The following is a 26,931-nucleotide window of genomic DNA, read 5'->3' on the forward strand; positions in this document are numbered from 1 at the left end:
TGTTATCTATAGATGAGATCTTTAGGCACTTTGAAGAATTGGATGACAGTGATTTTGACAATTGAATATGATAAAACTTATTCAAATTTTTGCAAGCTCGAATCGCTCTTTGATTTTGTCAATTTTTATTAGGCTTAACCGATTAAAATTAACTCATCAACTAATTTTTGCCGTTTGATTTCTTTAGCCGGCAGCTAGCTTTCGGCTAATTAGCCCAGTTAATGGGACACCTCAATGAAACTTTAAACTTTTTTGATTTCCTTGAAACTTGAACTCATAATAAAGCTCCATTTTTATTTCTAAATGTGTAGCTGATTAGAAGAAATATTAATAAGTGATTCAAGAACAATTTCGAACAATTCATCTTTTGTTATTTTATTTTCTCGTGTTTGAAATTTCGATACATCGGCCATTCGAAATATTCACCCTTCCAAGCTTTCATCCCCACCCAAAGAAGCGTGTATAAACTCTAGTCGCCAGCTCTTGTGTTTATCAACGACGATAAACGCGTGCTGGGGTTGCGGTTTGAGCAAACAGAGATATCAAATCGAATGGAGTGTATAACGTTGGTTTAGGCGGCCAAGCGATATACGGCAGAAAACTTTCGTTGACACAACATGTAGACTGCTGGGAGAGGATCTTCCTTATAATAACTTGAGATATTTGCCGGTTCATGACTTCGCGCTTGAACGCCTCGATCCAGTCTTCCATCTTTTTTTACTTCCTTCTATACCTACTCGTACAGGGTGTCTCTAGCTCCTTGAAAAACCTGGAATTACTGGAGAATTTTTGATTGAAAAAAATCTTTTTTGCAAATCAAAAGAATTGATAACTATTCAAGTATATTTGGACAAATAATAAGAAATCCTGATAAATTCTTATACATGTACAGGGAAATTTTTACACTAGTTTTAGGTATTCAAAAAAACGCGTCGGCGACGCTTTAGTACCTGGAAAAATCATAAAATCGTTCTACGTGAAAGAGAAAAGTGAAAGTATGATTATTACATTTATTTGTAAAACGGTCTTTTGTTTGTAGATATTTTTCTTATCATGAAAAATTTTCACACTTTGTGGTACACGTGGACTTGATTGTATAGAAAAAGCATAAATTGAATCTGAGAGTATATAGTTAGTTAGGTATATGAATTGATGACGTTTGAAAAAGAAAATTATTCTCAACAATCTGTTAAATTTTCAATATTAAGAACCGTTTCCTTCTTTTAGTTTAGTTTAAAAGCATCTTCTACTTTCTCTCATTATATTATACCATTGCGCATAATCTCTATGCATATATTTTATTAATATTCATACACTTTTAAGTGTTTCGTTATGTAGTACAGTCGGTAGGTATAAAAATTAAATCTTCTCGCAAGAGTTTTTAGTTAAAACTTGTGAATTTCTGATGCGTTGACGTTGCATATATTCATTCTTGTAATTATTTTATTTTATCATTCTTTCTCCATGAATTGACTCGAAATACTAATAAACTATTTTTAAACGTGAAATCCGTTCTTAATTTTAATATTAACCCGTGACCCAAAGGCCCTTTCAAGTAGTTAAAATCGATTAGGAGTGATTATCAAGGTAATGAATTTGAAAAAAAATAAGTTTTTTATCCGTATTTCGACAGCATTATTTTTTTTCACGTGAAATAGATACGAGAAAATCGAAAAATCATCATATCAAAAAACTACAACGCCATATTAGCGATAATTATGTTCGGAGATGTTACATTAATTTTCAGCTCATTTTTGTAGAAGTTCGACCTTTTTTTACATGAAATTTTTTTTTCAAAACATTCCTTATTTCCGCTTGTTAAATCCTAATAAAATAATCTCTCATTTTGTCTAGTTAAAAACGATTATTTTACATTGAATACTGTAACTTAATTGCAATAAATTTTTAAACGATTCTTTTCGACGTATCGAAGGATTTGCATTTATTTTAACCATTTTTTTTTTTTTTTTTTTTTTTTTTTTTATTCAATTGAATATTTGAAGTTACATAACATGAAATAAAAGAAGAATATCAAAAATCTTTCATTCCCGATTCTTTTTTAGCGACTTTGGGGCACGAGTTAATATTAAAACTAAGAGTGAACTTTACGTTTAAAAATCATTTTTTAGTACTTCGAGTCAATTTAAGGGGTGAGAGAAAAAAATTTCTCTCACCGATATTAAGGGCCACCCTAATATGTATTTTTTTTTTACGAAAGTTCGAGTAAAGAAATCGAATTTTGAGGAAAAATCAAAGCTAGGAGTGATCCAAAATCCGATAAGTCAACGTTTTTAAAGTGCGAGAATAGGAAAATATAACATTCTGAAACATCGTAAGAGTGTGATCGAAGATTTTCAGTCCTGTGAATTTCTGGCAGGGTGAAATTGAACCACTTTTAGTTTTCTTTGTTTTGGATTTTCGACATTTTTACGTTCCAAATCCTGATCATTCCGATTTTCGGAACTTTACTGTTCGGAAGTTTGCTCTATCGTAACTCGAATTTTCGGAATTTTGAGCTGTCGGGTTTCCGATCATCCGAAACTTTGTTGTTTCTTCAAAGTTTGATTTCTTTACTTCAACTTTCGCCGCCAAATAATTCGACGAAATTAGGCGCTTTCGGAACTTTTCAAATTCGAAACTTCAACACCGTCACAAAAAAAACTTCTTTCAATTCCTCTTCCTACAAGTAGCTTTTGATCTGTATTTTATAGAAGATTGAAAAACCTAATATTTTTACAACTAGCTGTTGCGATTTACAAAAACAAAAGAAACAGAGTACCTAATCAAATAATTCAACTTTTTCGAATCACTTAATTAACACCTTTAATAACTCACTCTCGGGGTGGATAAAAAACATTTTCTGCCACTGCAGGGAGACCTGCAAAAAGCCACTTCCGCGCTTCATCCACATGCCCATCCACCTCATGAATTTCCACATCAGTCGAGTGCCTCTTACCTAGATACACCGACTCTTTCCTAGACCAAGTATAGGTATCCGCTGCGCAGAGATGACGGAAACTATATACGCAGGTAGAATTTCTCTCAGTTCGATTCTCCATGCACGACTCGAATCGTTTCAAAGCTGGCATATCAATCTCTAGACTGGGCCTTTGCAGTTTCCAACGTTTGTTTCCGAGACACGAGTCAACTTGAACGACACGCGGGACTCTTTATAAGTTTCTTTTATTTCCGTTCCTTTGGCTTTACTCTTGCCAAAAGTATTCTCTTAGTATCACTTCGCTTAGCTTTCCCTTCCCTTCTTTGTCCTTCCTTCTTTCTTTCTTTCTTTCTTTCTTTTCTTCCCCCTCGGCGCTACTCCAGAGAGCCGTGACATCTCGGAAACGTCTATCATTCGGAAAACTCTCTACGGCCCTCGAGCTAACTCGTGTCATGTTGTTGAGAGGAGCCATAAACTTGCCAATCATATCTAATCTACTCGGTTTTACTTTGTGGCTGCGGACGTATGTATATTGTATCTATTCTTGGGCTACCTTCGATTTTAATACACTCTGTCTGTTCAGGGGTTCTTCACTTGGAAACTTGCGGCAACTGTGACACATAATTTACGGATCTAATCACTTTCTATACAGTGTTTCATTCGTACAATCATCCGAAGTTTGGCGCTTCAGACTTACAAAGAAAAACAAAATTCTTAAAACTTAAAACCAATTTTTGTATCAGCTGCATTTTTTTATCGCACGGTTGAAATTATGCGGCTGTTTAGGTAGAAAATATTAAATGAATTCCACGACCTCAGATTCCTTCCATTTGCCGTTCTTTTCGCCCCTTTTACTCTCCTATTTCGTTTATCGCTTCCGTCGTACTTTCTCATCGTTTCACGCTGTATTAAACGCGACTATTAGGAGGAGCAATTTTTCACTCTGTTATGTACGTGAAATAGGTACCCGTCTCATTTATCAACTTACCTAACGTAGTTTGCCAGGATAGATATAACAATAAGGAGAAAGGAAAAATAAATATATAACTTGTTTGCTACGGAAAACCGCGAGAGTCGGAAAGTCCCTGTGAGTAATGTGCGAACTTACGCAGTTTCAGGGTGTCCGGTATTCGTGGAAATTATGGAATCAGGGAATTTCATATAGAATCTGGAATATATTAATTTTTATCCTAGGTTCATAAAAATTTACCTATTTGGTGAGAAAAATAAATTTTCTTTCAGCTTTCAGGCAATGGTTATGAACCAAGCTCTGATCTATTAAAAATTGTACCTGCTAGCGAATTTTTACAAATTCGTCTCACAATGAGCTGTGCTCTAGTCAAATATAGAATATTCTTATTCGTATGACTCTTGTGTTTCTTATTTATTGTCTACGTGAGAAGAAACTGAATAGATGGAAAACATGGAATTCTCAGGGAATTACCTTTTCACAAATAACTGGACACCCTGAGTTTGCGAAAAATTCAGTACAACATAGAAGTTCCGTAAATTAAAAATCACATTTTCATCTCACAGGAAGTAATCACAAATATTAAATACAATTCTATACCAGCTTTCACTGATCTAGTATTTTATCTTTGTTTGTTTCAGGTGAGTATCAATGCAGTCGATTATGCGGTACAGTAAGTTATATGCATGATTTGAATTTACGGTTTTACATACTTATTGGTCATTAAAACAATTAAGGGTTCAAGTTGTACCGGATGGTCATGATTTTTTTATGTTTTTTATTTTTTTCAGCTAGCAGTTTTTGAGCAATAGCGGCGGCAAATTTTAAAGTTTTTAAAATCACGGAATTTTCAACGCAATATATTTATTTTCCTTTTATTGATGGATAAAAAAAAAAAAATTTCAGACGTTTTTGTTCCGTAAAACTCTGAAATTTTCAACAAAAAATTAACCAATATCTAATATCACGTTTAACATCTTGAAAATCAAATCTGAAATCTGAAAATCGATTTTTCACCCCTTCTCCCCAATTTTAGACTGTTGAATTTCATTTTTTTTTTTCCTACGTAATTGTGGAGAACCAAAGTTCTTTCAAATCATTTTTCATGTAAAAAAACTCTGAATTTTTCAAAATAAATATTTTCAACAGTCTAAAATTAGGGGCAAGGGGTGAAAAATCGATTTTTGGATTACAAATTTTGTTTTCGAGATCATAAACGTAATATCAAATATTGATATATTTTTCGTTGAAAAGTTTTGAGTCTTACGAAACAAACAAATCTCAAAAGTGTTTTTCTATGTACTAAGAAAAGAAAGATACATTGCGTTGAAAATTCCGTGATTTTGAAAACCTGAAAATTTGTCGATACTATTGCTCAAAAAAATCAAAATAAAATCATGGATATCTTTTTTAGTACCATCTTTCGAAATAAGAATTCAATTTTTCAAAATTTTCACCACCCGGTACAACTTCTACTCATAATTGGCGAAAATATTGTCGGGTTATAAAGTTCATAGGAATACATAAAATATATATTTATATATGTACAGGTACAATAGAATACGAATTCTAGTAGAGAGACATCGACGAAAAAACTGTCGTTTCTACCTGTTATTTTTCTCGATTTTATCACATCGCGTTCGAGGGTGATAAAACCAATATGCATACAGCGCACAGTCGTAGCTTTATGTGCTCTATCTTTCGGTGAATTTTTTCCCATCCCCCGTAGCGATAATCGCTATACGTTATGCGTGAGTATATATCTGTACTCATGACGGATTATACACCTGAAGTTTTCATCCTCCGTACATGCAATATTTATACATTTGCTGGCAAAGAAAAAAAGAAAAAAGAAAATGAAAATGAAAATGAAAATGGTAAAACTTAAAAGAAATTAATCCACCAATCAAGCGTGAATTTTTAATTTTATACTAAACCTGTTTTTACGTATATTAAGGTGATTCAAAACACGCGAGTATTTTTTTTCTTTTATTTGTTTAAAGTCAAACTATTGAATGCGTGACTTTGAAGAGAAATAAAAAAAATATAGCCGATTTTTTTCTTCTTTTATTCAAGATGCACGTGAACACAGATTTTTTTTAACGAGCCTTGCTAATTATCAGCGTATAATATTCTGTGTGTATAGTTTGGACAGTTCGCTGAAGCTGCGGGATTATAATTACTGTTTAATTAATCAACCTTCCCTCGGAAAATTCACCGAAGCACATATAATTTAGGTATAATATATATTATAATGGAGGAGAAAAAGTGAGGATCAATATTTGGAAAAGAAAAATGCTTTTTACTCAGCGTTTCGATAAACTCATCGATCTTTATTCCCACAACTTTTGGGCTACGTAGCCAGGGTGGCCAGACACCTGGAAAATCTGAAAAACCTGGAAATGTCAGGGAATTTTTAATTTGGCCATAGAAAAAACTGTAAATATCACTTTTCTATCATGGGAATTAGAAATGATTTTTTGGAGGCAATAAGTTTCCTGTTTTTCATCGAAAAAACAAATTTGTTCAAACTGACTTTTTTTACGTTATATTTTTCCTCAATTCAAGTTGAATTTTAATCGAATATCGAGTTAGTAAGCTGACCGATTTGGGTTATAATAACTTACTAGAACTGGGAAAATGTGAGGAAAAACTAGGTTTTAGAAATTTTTCTCTAAAAAATTTTTGGCCACCCTGCCTATGCTTTTAATTGTTATTATTATACTTCATGAGAAGTAATGTTTTTTTTTCTTCTCTTCTTCACTCTAAATTATCATTTTTATATCGCGAACGGTTCATCATCATCATCATCATCATCATCATCATTATTAAGGGGTGAAATAATAAACGGGGAAGGTATTATACATCGAATTATCTTATCGATTTGATATCAATTGCGATTCCCTCCGGGGATTGCCATAGATTACGTCTATCCTTTACATACTTATTCACTGGGATATATAAGTGAACATCACGTTGAATATATCTAAACTTTTATGTAATTGTTATCCAGTTCGACGATCATCGCAGCACCGGTAAAATTATTGTTACCATCGTGTCTGTAACGTAATTGTGTCGTATATTATCTTTATTCGTTGCGGTGATATGATTTTTTTTTTCTTCTTATTTCAACGTGAAACCTGAGAAACGAAACAAAAGGAAAATAGCCGATTATACTTTTCCTATATTTTAAATCTTCTCTTCGTAAAACACACAACGTTTCTTAATATTATTATATTTAACAAATATTCTTTTCTATTTTTACAAACTTTCCATTAATGCGGACATTTCAAGCTGGTACGTATGATTCGACGTAAATATATCACACTTATAATCATTGATTTTAGAAAATAATTTTTACTAGCGAGTAAATAAATAATTTATTTATAGCTTACAGGATAAATGAATGTCGCTTAGTCAATTGAATAATCAAATATATTATATATTTTATAATTGATAACAGCCAAGTATAGGTAATCGTTTACTTTGAATAAAATTAATTTGTTTCAAACGAGAGAAAAAAAAAATTGAATCGATGTTTTAAACCCTTTGAGTTACACTTTATTGGTCTGACAATAAATCTTTGGAACAAGATCGTGTCGGTGATAAGGAATCTGAAATTGGATTTAAAAATTTCAAGATAGTGGATCCAATATAACGTTTATAAATTTCAAATTTAATCAAATCCGTTCAAAAAACTCTATCCAGTCGTTTTCGGGGTTGCCAAATAAATTCGCTATACTGAATTTTCAATATCTATCTAATTTCAGTTTCGTAATCAGCGAGTCCAAAAACTTATAACTTATGTCACACATGCACTTGTGCATTATTGCGTAAAGATTTAACTTTCTCAGAAATCAATTATTCCTTCAATTTTCACAATTACTTTCTAACAAAAATAATTTACATTATATCGCAAGAATTTCTCTCGAGTATTGAAAATCTATTGAAATATTATCAGAAATAGCAAAAAAAGAAGAAAAAGAAACAAAAAAAAAAAAAAAAAAAAACGCTAAGAAATATATTTTCCAACTTCTCTAAATGTACAAAAAATGAACAAAAATTTATAGGTGATACGAATACTTACCACCATAACTCAAAGGGTTAAGGAAAATACATTAATAATTAAATATGTACGATATATATGCTTCTTCAGCACGCGTGATAAGTACGATAAGTACACAGAACGTGGTCATTTCGTGATAAACTTTATTCGGAAAATGTATACATTTATAACATATACATAGGCATGTATGTATATATATATGTTACAATAAGGGTTAGGCAGATTAAATTTCTGGGTCCACCGCTATTTACCCACGTACCTAACTTGAGGTTCCTGCCTGCACGTAACCCACAACGCTTCTCATTGTCATACGTAATACGCATCGCAGATCTGTTACCATCTAACGCGTGTACTTTGCAATGTTTTCGAATTGCATGTATATACATTAGGGTGGTCCTTATTTAGGGTGTTGACGAATTTTTGCCACCCGATCCCCCAAATCAACTTCAAATAATTTAGAAACAATTGGGAAAAACTACCGTTTCCTCGGTATATATTTTCTTGCAAGATTAATGATATTGAAAAAAATTTGTAACTGCGAGGTTTTAGTGGGCATTAGTAATACTATCTGTGAAAAAAAATTTACATCACGATACCAGAAAATCTAGACGAATCAATTGCACTTCTTCTGAATAAAAAAAAAAGGTCAGATTTCGTGGGTATGCAATTCGTCGAGATTTGCTTTTAATTATTTGAAGTTTATTTTGGGGGATTAGGCGGCAAAAATTCGTCAATACCATAAACAAGGACCACTCCAATGTATATACACGTGATACATAAACGTAGACGCATGCATTGAATTTCGTCCAGAGATTGTTTTTTTTTTGAGAAAATTTTAGCCGGGGAAAAACGAATTTCCCAAGACAAGAAGCAGGAAAAAAAAATTGACAAAATGAAGAATAAAAACAGAAAAGCAACCGTACCGCAGAATTTAAAACAACTAAAAATAACGGTGCAAAAAAAAAAAAAAAAAAAAAAACAACAAAATAAGGAAGAAAATAAATTAATGCACAAGCATAACTGGAGGATAAAATAGTTTCAGATTTTGCCTTCTTACCTCAAGCTTGTATCAAGAATTTCTTTTTGTTTCTTTTCTACGTTATTACAACGGAATGTAAACTTTTTTTGATAAAACTTGCTGTTGAAGTTGGAACGTTTGTATAGGTGGTATAATGAGAGCGAAACTCGGAGCTTGAGATGTATGAGAAAAGGGGTTTTTCAAGTCCTTTCGAGTACCGTTAATGCGGAATCTCTTCTAGTACCTGTAAACCTCAGAAATTCTCAACAATTATTATTATATTATCTTTCTTACGCGAACGTCGTACCTGCAAGTATCTGTACATAACTTGCATTATTATACTTAGAAATTTATAAGAATTTGAGGAATAAATATGTATCAAATAATATCATATCGCGCTACCATTGCCCACAAAGTGTGTATCAAAAAATAAAAATAAAAAAATTTTCTCTCCAATCAACTTAAAAATGTCTACATAATGTATAAATCTACGGAAATAATTTTTTTCCCATTCTTTTTCTACAGATTTATACATTATACACATTTTTTAGTTGATTGGAGAAAGATAAAAAAAATTTTGGATACGTCTTTTTGGCGTTAGTAACGCTATATAATCAGCTGGGTACACGGGAGTGGATGACTTTGAATTCCGCAGGGAAATTCTACGATAATATTTCATTCGAAATGGAAATTTAGGTGTATACGTATATTATATTTTCGTAGACAAAAGGCTCATTATTTATATATACATATATATATATATATATAGGTATATACATATCAAAGGTATAATAATTTATCCTGTTTCGAAAACTTTCTCAACGAGTTGAGTAATTTTCCGTACGCTCATAATGTATAAGTTATTACGTGTCGGGTGTATGTAAAATTTATATAACCAAATTTTACCAACGAAACTCGTAACAGAAACTGTGCGAGAGCTTGTCGCGCTTTGAAAGGCTTTCATTGTATAATTTCCCTAGTCGAAGTTATTGCGTAACGTCGCAAAGTGTAAACGAATTTTCAGGTAAAAAGAAAAAAATCTAGAAAAAAAAAAACAAAATCATCATCGATATTTTACGACTCTTAAATATAACACGTACAAGTATATCATAGAAAATACTTTAAAAGTTTTGATTTTTCGAAATTTTTGTAGAAACAAAAAAGAAAAGAAAAAATTGGGTTCCGATTCGTTACCACAGATTAGATATTGAATTTTTGGAAATGATCCCAAATCCCATAACTTTTGCGATAAATAGGTTAGAAAACGAATCGGTGAATCGATTCAGGAAGAATTTATACTCATTTAAATATCCAAGACACCATCAATTCGCGTCTATCGGTCGAATATATTATATTGCGACTGCTTTTCCCTCTTTTGCTATTTTTTTTTTTTTTTTTTTAATTTTTTTCTTTCCCCTTTTTCCTCCCTCTAGCTTTTTGCCCGTGAACCGTTCAGCGGTTCCCGACATGTAATCCACTTCGGAAGCGATCAATCCATAGGGAAACAGGGGGAGGCGAGGTCCTTGGAAAATTCTCAAAGGATATCTTTTCGTAACCTGTCGCTGATATCGAGGCATATGGAATTCAAAAAGATTGATATATCGAACCTGGGCGCAACGGCCTGCCGGATAAAAATTATCGTAGATAAAGAAGAAGAAAAAAAAGAAAAAAGAAGAACATTTGGAAAAAAAAAAAATGGAATCACGCAGTTAATTCGTTTATGCATGATGGATATCGCGACAAATCATCTGGACGAAGAATCCCCCATATTTTATTTTCTTTCTACATGAAAGAAAGTTTACTATATTTTTCTTTTACCCTGAATTAACGGTTGAAAAACGGAACGTATGAAAATCAATCTTTACACGTATGTACGTATAACGTTGCATATGCATATATCTTATCTTGCATATCACGCTAGGGATTGATTAATCGTGAAATCTGGTGTACAGTTTGCCGGAGATTTTGTGAAATCTTTTGAGATCTTTTGAAATCTCTGACATTAATTTCTTTTGAAAAGATTCTTTGAAATTCCACGAAGTATCTCGTAGTTTTTTGAAATCCCTGCGATATTTTTGAATCTTTGTAATCTCAAAATCAGGTGTACAAGAAATCGACGAGTGATTAGCATCTCGTAATATTACGTAATATTTAACTTAGCTATCCTGTACTTGGATTGTTAATAAATTTAACACGTTAAATTCACCGAGCGAATTTCGCCCTCAGCTGTATGCATTACATGAGCACTACGTGTGTGTAATACCTGTGTACGTGTATCGTAGAGACCAACTATATTTAGCCAAATATTAGACTCCCTCGGGGTTCGACGTTACGCCCACGTGAGGGATGCTTCATCCATCCCTCGGGGAACTTGTATCCTTATATATATATATAGTTATAAACCTACATGCATCGATGTTTTTAAACTATATATCAAGTCATCCGGCATTCTTCTCTCGCAAAGACAGAATCGATGGGGTTTGACTTGATATTCTTTACGCGTCGTATGCCGAAAAAACGATACATTCAATTTTGCTCGTAGATTATTTGCGACGCGAGATTTTTATGGCAGGAAACTGTCGGAAATTCAATTTATGAAATCTTTCATTCTGGGTATAAATCATTTTTTCATTATTATTATTATTATTATTATTATTATTCGACAAAATATATGTAACGTGAGCGTAACGAAACTTTGGGGAAAAAAATTACTATTTTTCCAAATTTTCAGTAACTTTGAAGGTGGGCAAACCACCCAGCAATGGAATTAATTGGGTTTGAAAGTAGAAAAGAAACAGAAGATAGAAGTGGAAACAAGAGAGAAAAAAAAAAAAAAAAAACGGGGAAAAGTTTGAATCTCTAAGTATAAATATATAATTATAATATACCACAATTCGCTGTCCTGTCGATTCTTTCGTTTTTTAAATATTATCCACCGCTTTGTCGGAACGGATCTCAACTCCATTACCTCGAATCTCTTGTCATTCATTTTACTCGTTCCTTGATTCTAAGCTGCTCACGTATCTTCCATTTGCTGCAGAAATTCAAACGTAGAGTGAGTAGTAATAATAACAATAATAATAATAATGAGTACGGTGTAGAGTGTACAAAAAAAAAAAAAAGAAAACATCTTTTACCGAGTTGCAAATTTTTTTTTGGACCATGGATCTGGCTTTCTCTGCTCCCAAAAACACTAAAAACCGATCGATTAGCTTCGAATTTTTTGTCACGACTTTTTTTGTTCAGGAAACGAAAATTTTTAGACACTTATTTAATTGCATTCAGATCGAAAGTATTTATTAATCACATTAACCGTGGCATTCGTAACTATAAAATTACGAATTTGGTAAGAAATTTTTTATTTTATTTTCTACTTTCTATTTTGTTCAAGGAACATGAAAGAAAAATTTCCGGAAATTACTGCAATTTAGCGAGAATTTGTAATGTAACTAGTATAGTGAGAAAGACACACGGATATAGATATATATTTATATATATTTATTTATATATATATATATACATAAATACCAACGTGTTTTTTACGGAACACTTTGCACTATGGTAAAATAAATTAATCGTCTTTTTGCAAAGCACTTAAACTTTTTCTTCTTCTTCTTCTCTTATTTTATCGCGATTTTTGTTTCTTATTTGACCGATTTTTCTCCCCTAACGTAATATTAAACGTAAGCTATTTCTGAGATTGTACAGACCTAGAGTAACGATGAGTTATGGACAAATATGGCGGTTTTACGTCACGAGACGCCTCGTGGGTTTGCCATTTGTCATTCTAGACGTTGACCAGATCGACTCTTGAGACCCTTCAAGAGCTCGACTGCGATGCAGGACTCGTGGAAACCTGGTGGTCGTGAGAAAATAGTATAATAGAAACTTAAAGTTTTATAAATAACAAGGGATAAAATTAACGAGCTTAGCTTTTTATTAAATATAAATTATACGGAAATGATTTACTCGAATAATTGCACAGCTCGTAACGCGAAATGTTTCAAGTTGTGCTTAACTCTCAACTCGTCAAAGTGAAATAATTTTCTGAACTTGAATTTACGATTATTTTTCATCGAGATAGCTAGATAATAATTTAATATAATTGTTCCTATGAAAAGTAAAAATTTTATTCTGATCTTAGGCATTATTTTCTTAAGGTGCCCACTTTGCCCCGCCATCCCGTTAAAAAAAAAAAAAAATGCCAGCAGGGAGAATCGGGACTCGAAATAAAAATCCAAAAAATTAGAGATTTGTTTCTTTTTAAATTTATTCAAAGCCGATCTATGAACATCCAACATTGAAATTCCAAATAAAATCCATTCGACTACCACCCTAATTAACATATTACAGCTGATGTTCACCCTTTAACTTGCTTAGCTTTTCGAGTATAATATACCTTGTACGTATGAAAGGGAATTTGGCCTCACGTTTGTAGTGCTTTCACGGAATTTCATGTTGAACGACTGTTAAAATACCCTCGAATGAACTCGAGTCCCGCTTCTTCCTTCCTTCCTTCCATCCGTACTAATCCGGCTTGTTTAACCGCATCCATTCGCCATGCTTGGATCTACTATATATACATATACTACAAAGTATACGTTCATCTTCCAGTAACTTTGTATATATCGTCTGGTTTCCTTTATCCTTACGAAATACGAGATGTTTCAAAAAGCTTGCGCGAGGAGGCCGCAAGTATGCGGGAAAGTTTCGCGGTTGATCGTGCGAATTCAATTTCATTATACTCACATCCACTGTACATGGAGTTTAAGGATTCGTTTCAATACACGCACGTATGTTTATTTTTTATTATTTTTCAGCTTTACATTATAAAATCTGAATTTGAGAAATTTTTGGTATGGAAAAAAAACCTCAAGAGTCTCGACTTCTGCGCGTTTCCTCCCGCGACGTTGAATTTACACTTTGTAATTATAGGGGGGAAATGAAATATATCTATGAGGAAGGAAAACAACAATAATTCAAGGAGAATAAAAATAAATTAAAGATGTTTAATTAACTCACACCGCCCCCCCCTCTCCCCCCCCCCCCCCCTCCGCAAAGTTAATTAAAGTTGCAATTAATTAGTGAAGTGAGGCAAGCCGCGTTTCGTGTCCGTCATGAATATACATTCGCACACATATACATAGAATTTTCGAGGTATCACTTAAAACTGGAAACTTGCATGAATATATATATATATATATATATATATATATTTTTAAATTTATTTCAATTTATAAAAGAAAAACTGAAAAGAAACTTTTCAAACCAAACAATATACGTATATGTACTATTACACAATATTCTTAATAATAATAATAATAATATGTCCTCGTCGAACAGCAGATCTCTTTGCAATATAAAGTTGAATTTTATTATAAAACTAATTTATTTGTTTGGATTATCATAAATTTTTTGTATTTTTCAAACCCCGATTTTATTGTGATTTAGGTATACATTTATCATGTTAGGTGTTGTATGTATATGCAATGTACATGTTTGTGCTTCTCTCTCTCTCTCTCTCTCTCTCTCTCTCCCCCCCTCCCTCTTTATGCAAGATAGTAACGGATTCTCGAGCCAAGAACGCCCGCGATAACTTGATATAGTCATGGTTTAATTGAAATTAGTTATTACTCGCCTGATTCACTTTCCTAACTAAATCAACCAGCCAGTAACTCGTCCCCCACCTCCGACCTTTCCTCCTCCTCCTCCTCCTCCTCCTACTCCTTTTCATTCTCATTCCTTCCCCTCATCCCCGTTATTCGCAATTTCTATATTATCTCAATTCCAAGGCAATCCCATTATTGTTAGCACGTCTATTATTATTTATTACTATTGTCCGAGTATAATTCAGCCTTTCAATATTATTCGATCCAGCCTAGTTTCCAATCCAATATTCTTGCTCATCCGCGTATCGTTGCCTCTTGATTCGATTCGCTTTGGTGGAAATTGCCAGATGATCGCGAACTAACCCAACTACGATGATTTCATACAATTGCTGCAATTATATGTATATACATACGTGTGTATATGAATTTTACCCGCTTAATTAACTAGAATTTGCACGAATTTCACGTACGTATATCGATTTCTCCGAGAGAAATCTGCAATCTATCGGTCTTCTTATATTTATTCAATTACATCAAATCGTCGCTTTTCTTTCTCACTTTTCCTTTTACGATAAAAAAAAAAAGAAAAACTGAGGAAAATCTATATCGTTTCTATTGTGCTACGAATGGAAAAATGGGCCAAGAAAAATTCCTTATATTGATACAAGAAAGTTTGAATAGAATACTTACGCTGGCACGAATTTTTAGTCAACGTATATATATATACAACTTATACACGTATTGTTCAGGATGCATTTACTTCGATACAGACTTATATGTATGTAATGTATGCATATATAGTATCATTTTAAAAATGGATTCTCTTGTTCTTCACTCTTTTTTATTGTTCATGCAAATATTGATAGAATTATTCGGGGTGTTATTGTTTTTAACAATGCTACGAACTATACGAATTATCAACTTATCGCGATATTTTTCATATCGAAAATGGTGCTGAAATTTTTATTCACTTTTCAATCCGTGACACAAAAAAAGTAAGAAAAATTGAAAAAAAAAAAAAAGAAAGAAAAATATTGTTTACCTTTATCCGACAGAATGGATTGTCGTATGCAAACAAATCTGTGTTTGGTCATTGTTCCAGCTCAGGGGTAATATGGCGCGTGTTTGTATTTCTCCTTTCTTTTTGCTTTCAATTTCGTGTTTCGTTAGTATTTTCAACGATAAAAGCAGGTTCAAATTTTTTTTTTCAGATTTGCGTAGAAGTTGGAAAACTAGGCATAAACAAGCCTCCTGAATTATAACTCAATTGACCAAATACTCGTTAATTCTGCTCAATTTCTTGGAGAAATTTTCCTTCCTTCCTTCCTTCCTTCCTTACTTTTATCTTTTTTTCTTCGTCGTGTTTAATACCTGTACGAGTAATTTCCTCGCCAAACTGACTTTCGCAATATCGATAGTTCCAGAAGTTATTCGCCTCTTTGTTCTTTTTCATCCATTTCCGCTTGCATATTGTCTCATACGAAAGAGAAGGAGAAAGAGATAGAGAGAGAGAGATAGGCATACGTGTATAAGGAGAGATTTATCGAGGTACCCTTCTGAGATATGGAGTCGAATTTGGATGGGATTGATGAAGGTCATCGTGTTCGCGCGCTATGAGGCACTTTGGGAAAACTTTTATCAATTTTTCACAGCAGTATACCTAGTCGTAAACGGTGAGGAGAATTTATGGATGAAAAAAAGAAGTTTTAAGAGATGAAGATAAAAAAAAATTGACCGAGAAGAAAAAAAAGGAAATAAGAACGATGAACATATAGACGGGCACTTTGGATCGATTATATTAACGCAAATATTGAATACCTTTCGGACTTTTTGACATTTTGATATGTAAATTAAGTCTTGTAAATTACTCAGTTATTATAGTCGAAATCTTGAATTGAATGAAGATTGTATTTTTAAGGTAGAAATGAAACGATTATAAATATTGATGCACAATTAATGAGTTTGAATTATAAATGAAAGAATAAAATTCTTTCGAACGTATTTTCATTTTTTCATTGTTGAAAATTAAACAGCCGAGAAATATTACGGTCTCAAAATGGCGGCTGATTAATTTTAGCACGTTTCGTGAACTTTTCACCGTCTGGAAATTGTTTATAAACGTGTTTATACGTGCGTATATTATATATCCATATTAGGGTGGCGCAAAAAAACCAACTATTTTTTTTTTTTGAGTCTCTTGTGACAAAATGTTAGTTTTTGATGTTTTAAGAGACCACTCCAAAGGACAGTTCAAAAAAAAAAATTTTAAGAGGTCACTCCACATTTTTTAAAACGTCAGAAATCGTCAAAAATCGATTTTTTAAAAAAATGTTTTTTCTCGTTGCGGTGTAATTGTATAGACAAAAGAAAATAAGTTTCCGAAAGTTTCCGTTCAAAATTTGAATTTTGAAAGGTCGCTCATAATTTTTTTTTCAATTTTTTGGTGCATTTCTTTAGATCTTTTCGAGCGACCTTTTAATATTCATATTAAAATTTCATTACTTTTTTTTCCTCAATTTAGTAAAAAAGAATCTATAACAATACACCACGACATGAATTAAAAATCAAACAAAATACTGAAAATATAATTTTCTTAATTTAATTTTTTGACGATTTTTAACATTTTTTAAATTTTGTAGCGACCTCTTAAATTTTTTTTTTTTAAGCTGTCCTTTGGAGTGGGCTCTTAAAACATCAAAAACTAACATTTTGTCGCACGAGACTCAAAAAAAAAAAAAACAGTCGGTTTTTTTGCGCCACCCTAATCCATATACAATATACATATATTTATTCCTGACACATGAGTATTTACCGATCCATGTTCACGTGTGGAGCTTCAAGTACTTGTCATCTTATCTCGAATATCCATAAATTCCGAACTTCAGGTCGAAACGACGTGGAGTGTGTGTGTGCACCTATGTGTGTGCGAACTAGAGGGCGAACGAGTGTCTCACCGGATATTGACGAAATCTCATCTCTTGCCTCATTTCCCATGCCTTCCCATTATGTATTCGGCTCACTTCATCTCAACTTCACTCGTACCTTCGAGCCTCGATCGCTCACGATTTTTCAGAAATTTTTTCTTCAGTTTAGTTTTTTCGCTGGTGCGATATCTTGACTTTTTTATTACGGCTTTTTTTTTTATCAGTTTCAAAGGAAGACTGGACTAAGATTCTAATCTTACGAAATAAAACAGAGGAGAATCAGAATATCACGAGATTTCAATGAACCGTTTTCTATTTACCGTTCGATAAAAATTATCAAAACAAAAGTGAAGATTTTTCAACTATTCGATGTTTTTTTTTTTTCGCTGCGGAGAATGTGACAGAAAAATCGCGTGCCAAATGCCAAAAAGGATGAATAATTTTGTTTTTTGCCAATCGCTTTGCCAAACGTATTCTAAACGTAAAAATGAAAATAAAATTTCAATTACAAATGTAGCGAAATGAGAATGAAACAAATTTCGTTCAAAATTTTTCATATTTTCTTTTGCTTTTATACATTTTCCATCCAAAATCGATTAGAGATGTTGAGATAAAAACAAAAACAAATAACAAAAAACCTACGCAGGTTTACCACCTAAAAATATGCAGATTGATGAAAACGACCCTCTTGCAAAAATCATTACTATTTCATTATGCCGTGAAGTTTAAGGATTAAAAAATCTTCATTTTAAAGCAGGACTACTTACTACAGGGTGCAGAGGAAATTGATTTTCAATGTAACACGTGGACGAGATTCGGGATTTAAAGAAGGGGATAAAATTGTGGCAGCAATTTCAGGGTATAATCGTGAGTCGAGCGACGATACATCGTCCATATTAGGGTGTTTCCGCTAAAAAAAAATAATATTTTTTTTGCAATTTTACACCGTTGTATCCCGTAACAGCACTAATGTAAGTTAAAAGAGAGATTGCGATTAGGAGGTAATTAAGTTTAATTATTAATGATATTAAGAGTTAATTGCTTATTATTTCGTTAAATGTTATTTTATTTGTTTTAATTGAATAATAATCAGAAAATTCGTTAGACGTCCCTATTAAATATCAATTTAAGAGTTCAAATTCCGGGAGCATCTCATTTAAGACACAAACTGATCCACTGGCTGCTCTAAGCACAAAAAAAACTTTTACCAACAATTCGAAGCTTATAAATGCAAACTATTAAAATAATTATCGTTTATGAAATAAAAATCTTTAATTTATGTCAAATTATGAGTTTTAGTACAACTGACTCCCTTCTAACGACACATTTAACTATAAAGGAAAACTGTAGATAAAATCTTACGTAAGAAGTGGAAGGGGGAGTCCAAGAAATCTTATGTGTTCTTACATGGGGGTGGGGGAGGGGGTTAAAAATGGCTGAAATCGTCCCTACGTAATTACTAAATGGCCTCCTAGACCGCTCATCTTCTAACAAAATCTTTCTTTTAATCTAAAGATACTTTTTAAAAGGTACCATGATGGAAAATCGTGAATTCTTTTTTTCTGAAACACCCTAGTCCGTATAAATATATATATATATATATATATATATATATACATATAATAATATAACTGCGAACGAAATACGGAAATAGATTGAATATCGGAGCTCGGTGATGGCAGCTCGGAAGTTCGTTGAATATTTCAAATCGGTTTTCTCCGTGGCTTGCAGCGTTTACAAATGTAGCCATGCAGCCGGAACACTTGTATACCTTATACCTCTACGCACGTCATTCATCGATCCAAAAATACGGAGCGCATTGTCACGAAGAGGTCGAAACGCCGACGACAACTACAACGACGACGACGACGACGACGACGACGACGACGACCCTGGCAGCGTAGTCCGTGGTCTCTAACGATAAGGCTGTCGCGAAAGAGAAAGAGAAAGAGAGAGGGTGGGAGGGAGGGAGGAAGGGAGGAAGAGGGAGAGAAGCAAAAACTGTTGATTATCGATTCGCGAGCTTGCGCTCATTCCCGCTCTGAATAATACACAAGGGGGACAGCTTGCAGGCTTGCGAACGCTTTTACAGCCATCCTAAGGACAGACAAACACACTCGGACACTCCGGAAAGCTTTGCACAACTGACCCCATTATATATATTTTTTTTTCAATTTTTCACCCACCGCTCAGACTTCCACTTCCACGTCCATAATCGCGCCGATACTCTTTGGCTGTTGCATTATTAACCAACTGTTCTTCTACTGAGGCACCTGCAGCGATGCACTTTACACTGTTAACAGTTTCTTTTTCTAGACTCTCTCTCTCTCTCTCTCTTTCTCGTCCGCAACGTCGTGGAAAAACGGTTTCTTTTTTTTTTTTATTTGGTTTTTCTTACAAATTTTACTCACCTTCAAGTCGACGAAGTAAGTAAAGTAGGATAAACTTTATCCACGTTCGGCAGTTTTTGTTTTTCTGAATTATTATTCAGTCACGGTTGATGTGAAAAGTCGAAGAAAATTAAATTATACAATATATCGTAAATAAAAATTGGAATAAATAATGATAATTGATATTCTTCTTTATACGATCTTTAATCTTTACGTGGACACAAAAAGAGAACATCATTCAATCGATTGACTCGCCGACCGCTTGCTGGGAGAGAATTACCTTTTTCTCTGTCAATGATATCACGTTATATGTATGATTAATAACTCGATGAGAGAAGCCGTGCTGCGCAGGAATTAAGCACCTTGGTGAACTAATTGATGGACTCGTGGAGTGATTAATCTTGTTCAAGATATTGTTCTCATCACATTGTTGTGTAGCCCCGTGTGTATTTAATGCCGAACGCCAAATTGTTAAGTTTACTCGAGTTTGCTTTTGACGCGTTTAATTATTACCTTAAAGGCGCGCTGTGAATTCGTGCTGATTTACCGACAATTGACAAATAATGTATAGAAAACACAAAGGAAAAAAAAAGAAAAGCGAGCAAATTTTTCACATACTTAATTTTTCGTTAAAATTCTTGTTAAATTTTTTACTCCTACCTTGGGAAAAAAATTTTTGGACGAGCGTTTCTTTTATGTATACCCCGGGCCTTTAAAGCGTGTATATATACCTACTTTAAACTTGTGAAATTAGGTTCCGCGCGAAGAAGGAGGAAAGGAAACTTCCAAGGGGAAATAATTTCTTGGACCTTAAATTAGGGAATCAAGATCGGAAATAAAATAAATTAGCTACACGAAACTCGTTCTTATCTCGGTATTCGCATTCTCGAATTCTCGTTTACAAGTTTCATTTTATTTCTCAACATATTTTTCTTTCCTTTTCTCTTTCTCTTTTACTTTAATTTTTTTTTTTTTTTTCTCTCTCTCTCTCTTCTCTTTCTCTCAGTTCACCCGCAGCGAAAAGATGATAAAATTTCGCGCGCTGCTGCAGTTGCGATTAATATATACACATTCGCGAAATTACTCGCGTATATTTAAACTGTAAAGAAATTTATTCGCGCATAAATACACGTATGTGGTGCAAGTAGAAAATATTACATGTTACGGTTAACGGAAAAGCTTTGCCTCTCAATTTAATATGTCACGTACTTACGGAAAGTTTTGTGTGTGTGTCGGTGTGTCTAACATCTCATGCAAATCTGCGACTTCTCGCGTGTAAAATATCGAGTTAACGAAGCGTTAGGAAGAAAAATAGAAAACAGAGAGAGAAAGAGAGAGAGAAAAATAAGATAAAACTGTCGTAACCGGATTACCGTGCAAATTTCAAGAGCGTTCAGTCTGAAATTAAACTCTCGCAAAAGCTATCTGCGCCGCAAAAGTTGCAAACGAAACGTTTTTCAAGTCAACAGTATTTCTAAACTTCAACCCTTTTTATTCTCCAATGATTTTATTCGTTAACACGAAAGCTTGATTATATGTATATTTTTTTTTTTTTCTCTTTTATTCTGAGCGTAAAAATTTTCTTTACACATTCAATCATTATCTATCCTGCAAATAGAAACTATTTCTAGATAAAATAATTCCGCTCCGAGTCGCAGTCCGATTTTGCAATCAACGCACTTTGCGGGAGTTTAATGAGTATAGCTATTATAATAAGGGTGTAAATTGGGGTGTCTTCGCGGGGTTTGCAGATCGGCGAGGGGGTGTCGGATGTTAACTTCAAAGCTATGCTCAGGTACATATAATTAACAGGCACAATTTTCGCGCCTTCCCTGCGCCACGAAACTCGTGACCAAAGAGTAAGCAGAGCAGAGCAGGCAGAGACTGAACGAACCAAAGCTGTCTGCAACCTTACCGGGGCGGGGCGGGGCGGGGGTGGGTATAAAGGTTCGTATAGAGATGCTGCTCGAAGCTAGTTTAACCTCCGGGGATGCTCCCTCATGTATATAAACTGAGCCGCATTTGCATAGACACCTACCTTTGTATTATGAAGGGAAGGACCAACGACTATCCTCTTCTCTTCTCGTCTCGTCTAGTCTCGTCTCTTCTCTTCCCTTCTCTGTATCTCTTCTTTGCAGTTTCCACCGCACGCGTTGTACTTTAGGTACCTACTGCACTTTATGTGTAGCTACAGTGTGCGTGTGTGTGGATATAAGGCGAAAGTTGAAGTAAAGAAATCAAACTTTGACGATACATCAAAGTTAAAAATGGTCCGAAACACTACGAGTTAAAGTTTCGAAAGTGCGAGAATGAGAAATTTTTTTAATCTGAAATATGTAAATTCCGAATCATAGAAGATTTTTGATTCTGTGATTATTTATAAATTTTTTTCATACATTCTGTATGTAAGTACTTGTCGATAAAGAAGATTCTTCTAAACAAGAACAGTACAAATTATAACAAACCTGAATAATCATTGAATTTTGATCATTAATTCATTACATCGTTAAGTATTAGTGTTAATTTTTTAACCTTGAAATTTTTTCAACTGTAATAATAAAATTCACACAGTTTTGGCAATTTTGAAATTTTATTTTCTTGAGGGAGTTATTATTCAACTTTTTATTAGTATAACATGATGGCGAAAAAAAAAATCCTTGAAACATCATCTCCTTACATTTGTACCTTGAACATATTTTTTTACTTTCAAATACTGTTTATACGTCTGATGTCTTATATATATATATATATTGCCATGTATGTACAACGTATGAATTCGTAACTCATGATAAACGTACCTACTAAAATTTGGCGGGTCAAACATAAATCACAGGTGCGTAATGCATGTACGTGTATACATATAATGCGTACCATTATGATATGTTGTTTGTACCCAACCTTAGGAAATTTATATGCGACTCGAATTTATATATAGACTCACAGTGGGAGCTTCTAACAAAGATTTATTCGTGTCGTGCGCTTTCCTTTCTTTTTTATTTATATTTATTTTTCTTTTTCAACATGAATCCTTAGAGAGGTTTGTTGATTCATCGAAAACCATTATAGGGCTGTCCATAAATTTTTGACGGTTTTAAAAATTTTTACGGTGCCTTTAAATACGGAGAAAGTTTTTTTATTCGCAAGTTTTTGCAAATCTTGGTCATATATGTCTGATTGAAAAAATAGGAACGAAAGAAAAAAGAAAAAAAAAAATGAAATCACACATAACTTTTGCGACGGTTGATTGAAATAAAATTTAAGAAATTAAAATTCCAAGTCTCGACTCTCCGCGTTTTTTCGTTTATTTTCTTTTCGCTAGTCTGCACTACCCCCGTGACGTGCCATTTTATGGGAAAGAATTTTTTTAACGTTACACGTCATGAATTGGCGACAAGAAAAAAGAAGAAAAAATAAAATATTGTAAAATAAAAACGAGGATGATCTTACGAATATTTAACGTAAAACGTTCAACTCTTCGCAGTTTTTTTTTTTTTTTTTTTTTTTTCTTCCAACGTGGATAAACTTTTTTTTAGAGAGTGCCACGTTGGAAAATCGCGAATTATTTTCTTTCTTTCTAAAAACATCCTATTTTGTGTAGACGTATTTTCGTTTTCGTACGTTCTCGCGCGTAAAATAAACGGACATTATGTGTGCGTTACTTATTCATGAGAGGGGGTTTATATATATATACTATCGTACACGTATATTTACACCCCGTTCTTGGGGTGTTTTTGTTTTTTCTTTTTTTTCTTCTTTGCAAAAAACTTGCGAATAACACCGCTTTATTTTCTCTACATTGTATATATATATATATATATATATATATATATATATATATATATGTATGTGATGTAAGTACATACGTATGGAATATAGTTACATGCATATTACCGGAGGCGTACAACGTTTTAACACCTTCTTCAAAGGGTTAACGTGCGACTAATTGTTCACTTTCTGCCTGTTTCATCGTCGTGTTAAATTTTGCGTGTAATCGTTACACGCTTGCTCGCTTCAACGTGATGATGCAAAAATTTCGTTCACCCTTAACTCTCTTTTTATTCCCCTTGATTTTCTTTCTCTCTCCTTCTCTCTTACGTCCGCAATTGCTCGTATATTTCATTATATTCACCAGGTCACATTTGTGATTCAAGTCACTTTCCTTGACTTTTTATAATTTTATTTTAATTCGTGCGAACATGCCTTCAGAAAGTCGAAATTTAAATTGCGTTTCTGTCGATTTGGACGCAGGGATAGATGAGCGAGAATAAATTTAATTCTTTGATACTATCTTCTTGGGTATTACGATAAGTTTTTGAATCTATGAAATTTGGCTCGAATAGAAATATATATGCTGTACGATAAAAATATGCATTTAAAGAAATAATCTCACTCTTGTTTCGTAGATTATTTCCTTCGCATCGTTTTGAAATTTCAATTTTATGCCGTAAAATTTTTACTCCTGCATATTTCAGGCGTAACGCGAGTTATATTATATTATTAAACGTATTAACTGTGTACAATATATACCTCGATACGTGAATAGAATTCGTAAAACCAGATCATTCCCATGGCAACAGTTAATCGTGAGATAAAAAACTCGATCTAAACACTTGCTTGTACTTACCGTTATTGAAACGGAAAAACGTTTCGCATACTCAGCTGCGCGTGGAATACTTTATGAGACGAAATGGATACTTACGCAATTTACAAAACAAATTCAATTTCATTTTCTCCCAGTTGAGAATTTTCTTATTGTATAGACTGACAGCTGTGAGTGTTCTGTAATTAATGCAAGACTTGAGGGGAAAAGAGGAAAACACGCGGGAGAAGAAATTCACGTATATACATATATATATATATAGGCATGAAAATTTATCATAAAGAGAAACGAAATTTTTACATAAATTGAATCAGAATCAAATCTCAAATATATTCCTCAGATTATGTATCTCGCCTGCCACGATGATTGCAACGATGCTAACAGCCCTCGTCCTTTTCCTCCTTATCCTGCTGATCTTCCCTCCGAGTCGCTCCTTTTGTACGACTCGAGCGTGTTTTAACGATACGGGGAAAAGCTGCATCACGATCAGAGAGAGAGAAACCCTCTTTTGACTCTCATTATCGACTTCTTGAAAGATCTATAAAGATTCAGAATTTAACCTTCTTGTCAGTTAGATATCATCGGACGTTGATATCTTTATCAAATATTAGCATCATTAGGGTTGGTATAGATATTCCTGCTTTTCAAGAAATTTTGACTCATTTATTTTGGGACCAATTTTGGGGGGGAGCTTTCCGGTAAAATTTGGAAAAATTTCTAAAACATGGGCCATGCTTGAGGTATAAATACTCACGTCAACAATATTCGTATATCTCTAAAATAATTTAGTAAATCCACACCCTTTTTTAGGAAATACTTTCGGCTATACTGAATTATTTTAAGGGTAGTTATACGGGTATTTTTTTTTTACGAAAAATGCAATGGGAGTCTTATTACTTTTTTTTTCTTCCATTTGCTCCCCGTATTTCCGAAAGCATTCGTATACTCGTGTTGAAAAAAAATTCTCTTGAGTATCACGGTATTAAAACGAGTATTTGATACGATTTAGCCCTTGTTTCGGAAAAATTCACGCGGACCCCAAAACGCAGAAAACGTTTCCTTGTTTTCCGGAAGCTCTTTTATCGTCAAATAATAATTACTAATATATTATAATGCAATATATATGCTGAAATTCGAAGCTTAAACGCAGCTGCACGTAAATACAGTAACAAAATGTTGTAACGAAAACGTTGACAGAAACTGCAGGGAAACCGGCTGACCTTTTAGAGAGAGAGAGAGAGAGAGAGAGAGAGAGAGAGAGAGAGAGAGAGAGAGAGAGAGAGAGTCACGCCATACTTGTCACTTATATAAATGCACGTAGGTGAATACGGCTTGATATCAGTGTGTGCGTGGGTGTAAACATGAATGTATCTTCCATTGAAAAATTGAAATCCCACGGAGTAACCGCTGCGCTACGTCATGCGCGTTGTATCCACCCCTCTGTATGCGCATGGGTGTGGGGGTAGTTTTTTTGCTAGTAAAACCGGGCTAGTAGAGATTCCCTGAGGAATATCCGTGCCGCGGTGCGACTTGGAGACGTTTTTTCTTCTCCTTTTCTCTTCTCTTCTCTTCTCTTCTCTTCTCATGCAGCTGATCCCGCTTTCATATCTCCCTCGTATTCCCTTTTACGTATATATTCTACTTTCCACCATATTCCGCGTATGTGTGTAACCAACCCTTCGCCCCCACCCCCTACGTTATAGGGGTTATGTACGTCTATGTATGTATAGACATGCACGCACACGTCGCTCTTCAAACTTCTACCTCATCTACATTTCAAACCTTTGTTCCAAGATCCTATTTTATTGCTGAGCTCTACCGTTGCTTTGGTTATATTATATTGTAAATGTATTACGATATATACATACATGTGTGTGATATATATCTCGTACCAAGCAGCTATTCGAGGTCTGTTCGGATTCAAATTTTATTCTTATAACGTAGTCTGGCTTTCTGGAAACAGCTGTTGAACTGCAAATTATTATATGTAGGTATTACGTGGTGTTTTATCGACATTGGTTAGAATAGTAAATTTTATATTCTACTTCGATTCTTCATTTTTTTTTATATTTTTTTTCTTCGTTTTTGTCGCGGGACGGGGTTGAAGTTCCGTATTTGAAAAGTTTTGCGGCAGCGCCTAATTGAGAATTATTTTGTGGCGAAAGTTGAAGTAGTGAAATGAGACTTTGAAGAAACCATTAAGTTTCGAATGGTCGGAAAAAGCAGACGGCTCAGAGTTTCGAAATACAAGATTCCGGTAATTCAAGTTACGGCGGAATGAAATTCTGAAAAGTAAAGTTTTGATAGAGCAAAATTTCGAATGTTGAAATATACTTTTACAGTTTAGTTTACTCAACGAGAAAAACCGAAAATCGGAACAATTCGGATTCCGAAGATAAAAATGTGGAAAATTCAA

The 26,931-nt window shown here is 33.7% G+C and overlaps 1 protein-coding gene across 4 annotated transcripts in view; it reads left to right on the forward strand.

Moving 5' to 3' along the window:
* Positions 1-26,931, forward strand: part of LOC124410699 — a 161,426-nt gene that overhangs the window by 25,759 nt on the left and 108,736 nt on the right. For 3 of the 4 annotated variants that reach the window (XM_046889280.1, XM_046889279.1, XM_046889282.1), the window contains exon 6: positions 7,203-7,205. The exons of the other annotated variant lie outside the window; for it this stretch is intronic. In XM_046889280.1, coding sequence (XP_046745236.1) covers positions 7,203-7,205 — 3 coding nt within the window. The remainder of the gene's footprint in view (positions 1-7,202; positions 7,206-26,931) is intronic. 4 annotated transcript variants of the gene reach the window in all.

Source organism: Diprion similis, chromosome 9, assembly GCF_021155765.1.
Source record: "Diprion similis isolate iyDipSimi1 chromosome 9, iyDipSimi1.1, whole genome shotgun sequence".
Taxonomy (NCBI): Eukaryota; Metazoa; Arthropoda; class Insecta; order Hymenoptera; family Diprionidae; genus Diprion; species Diprion similis.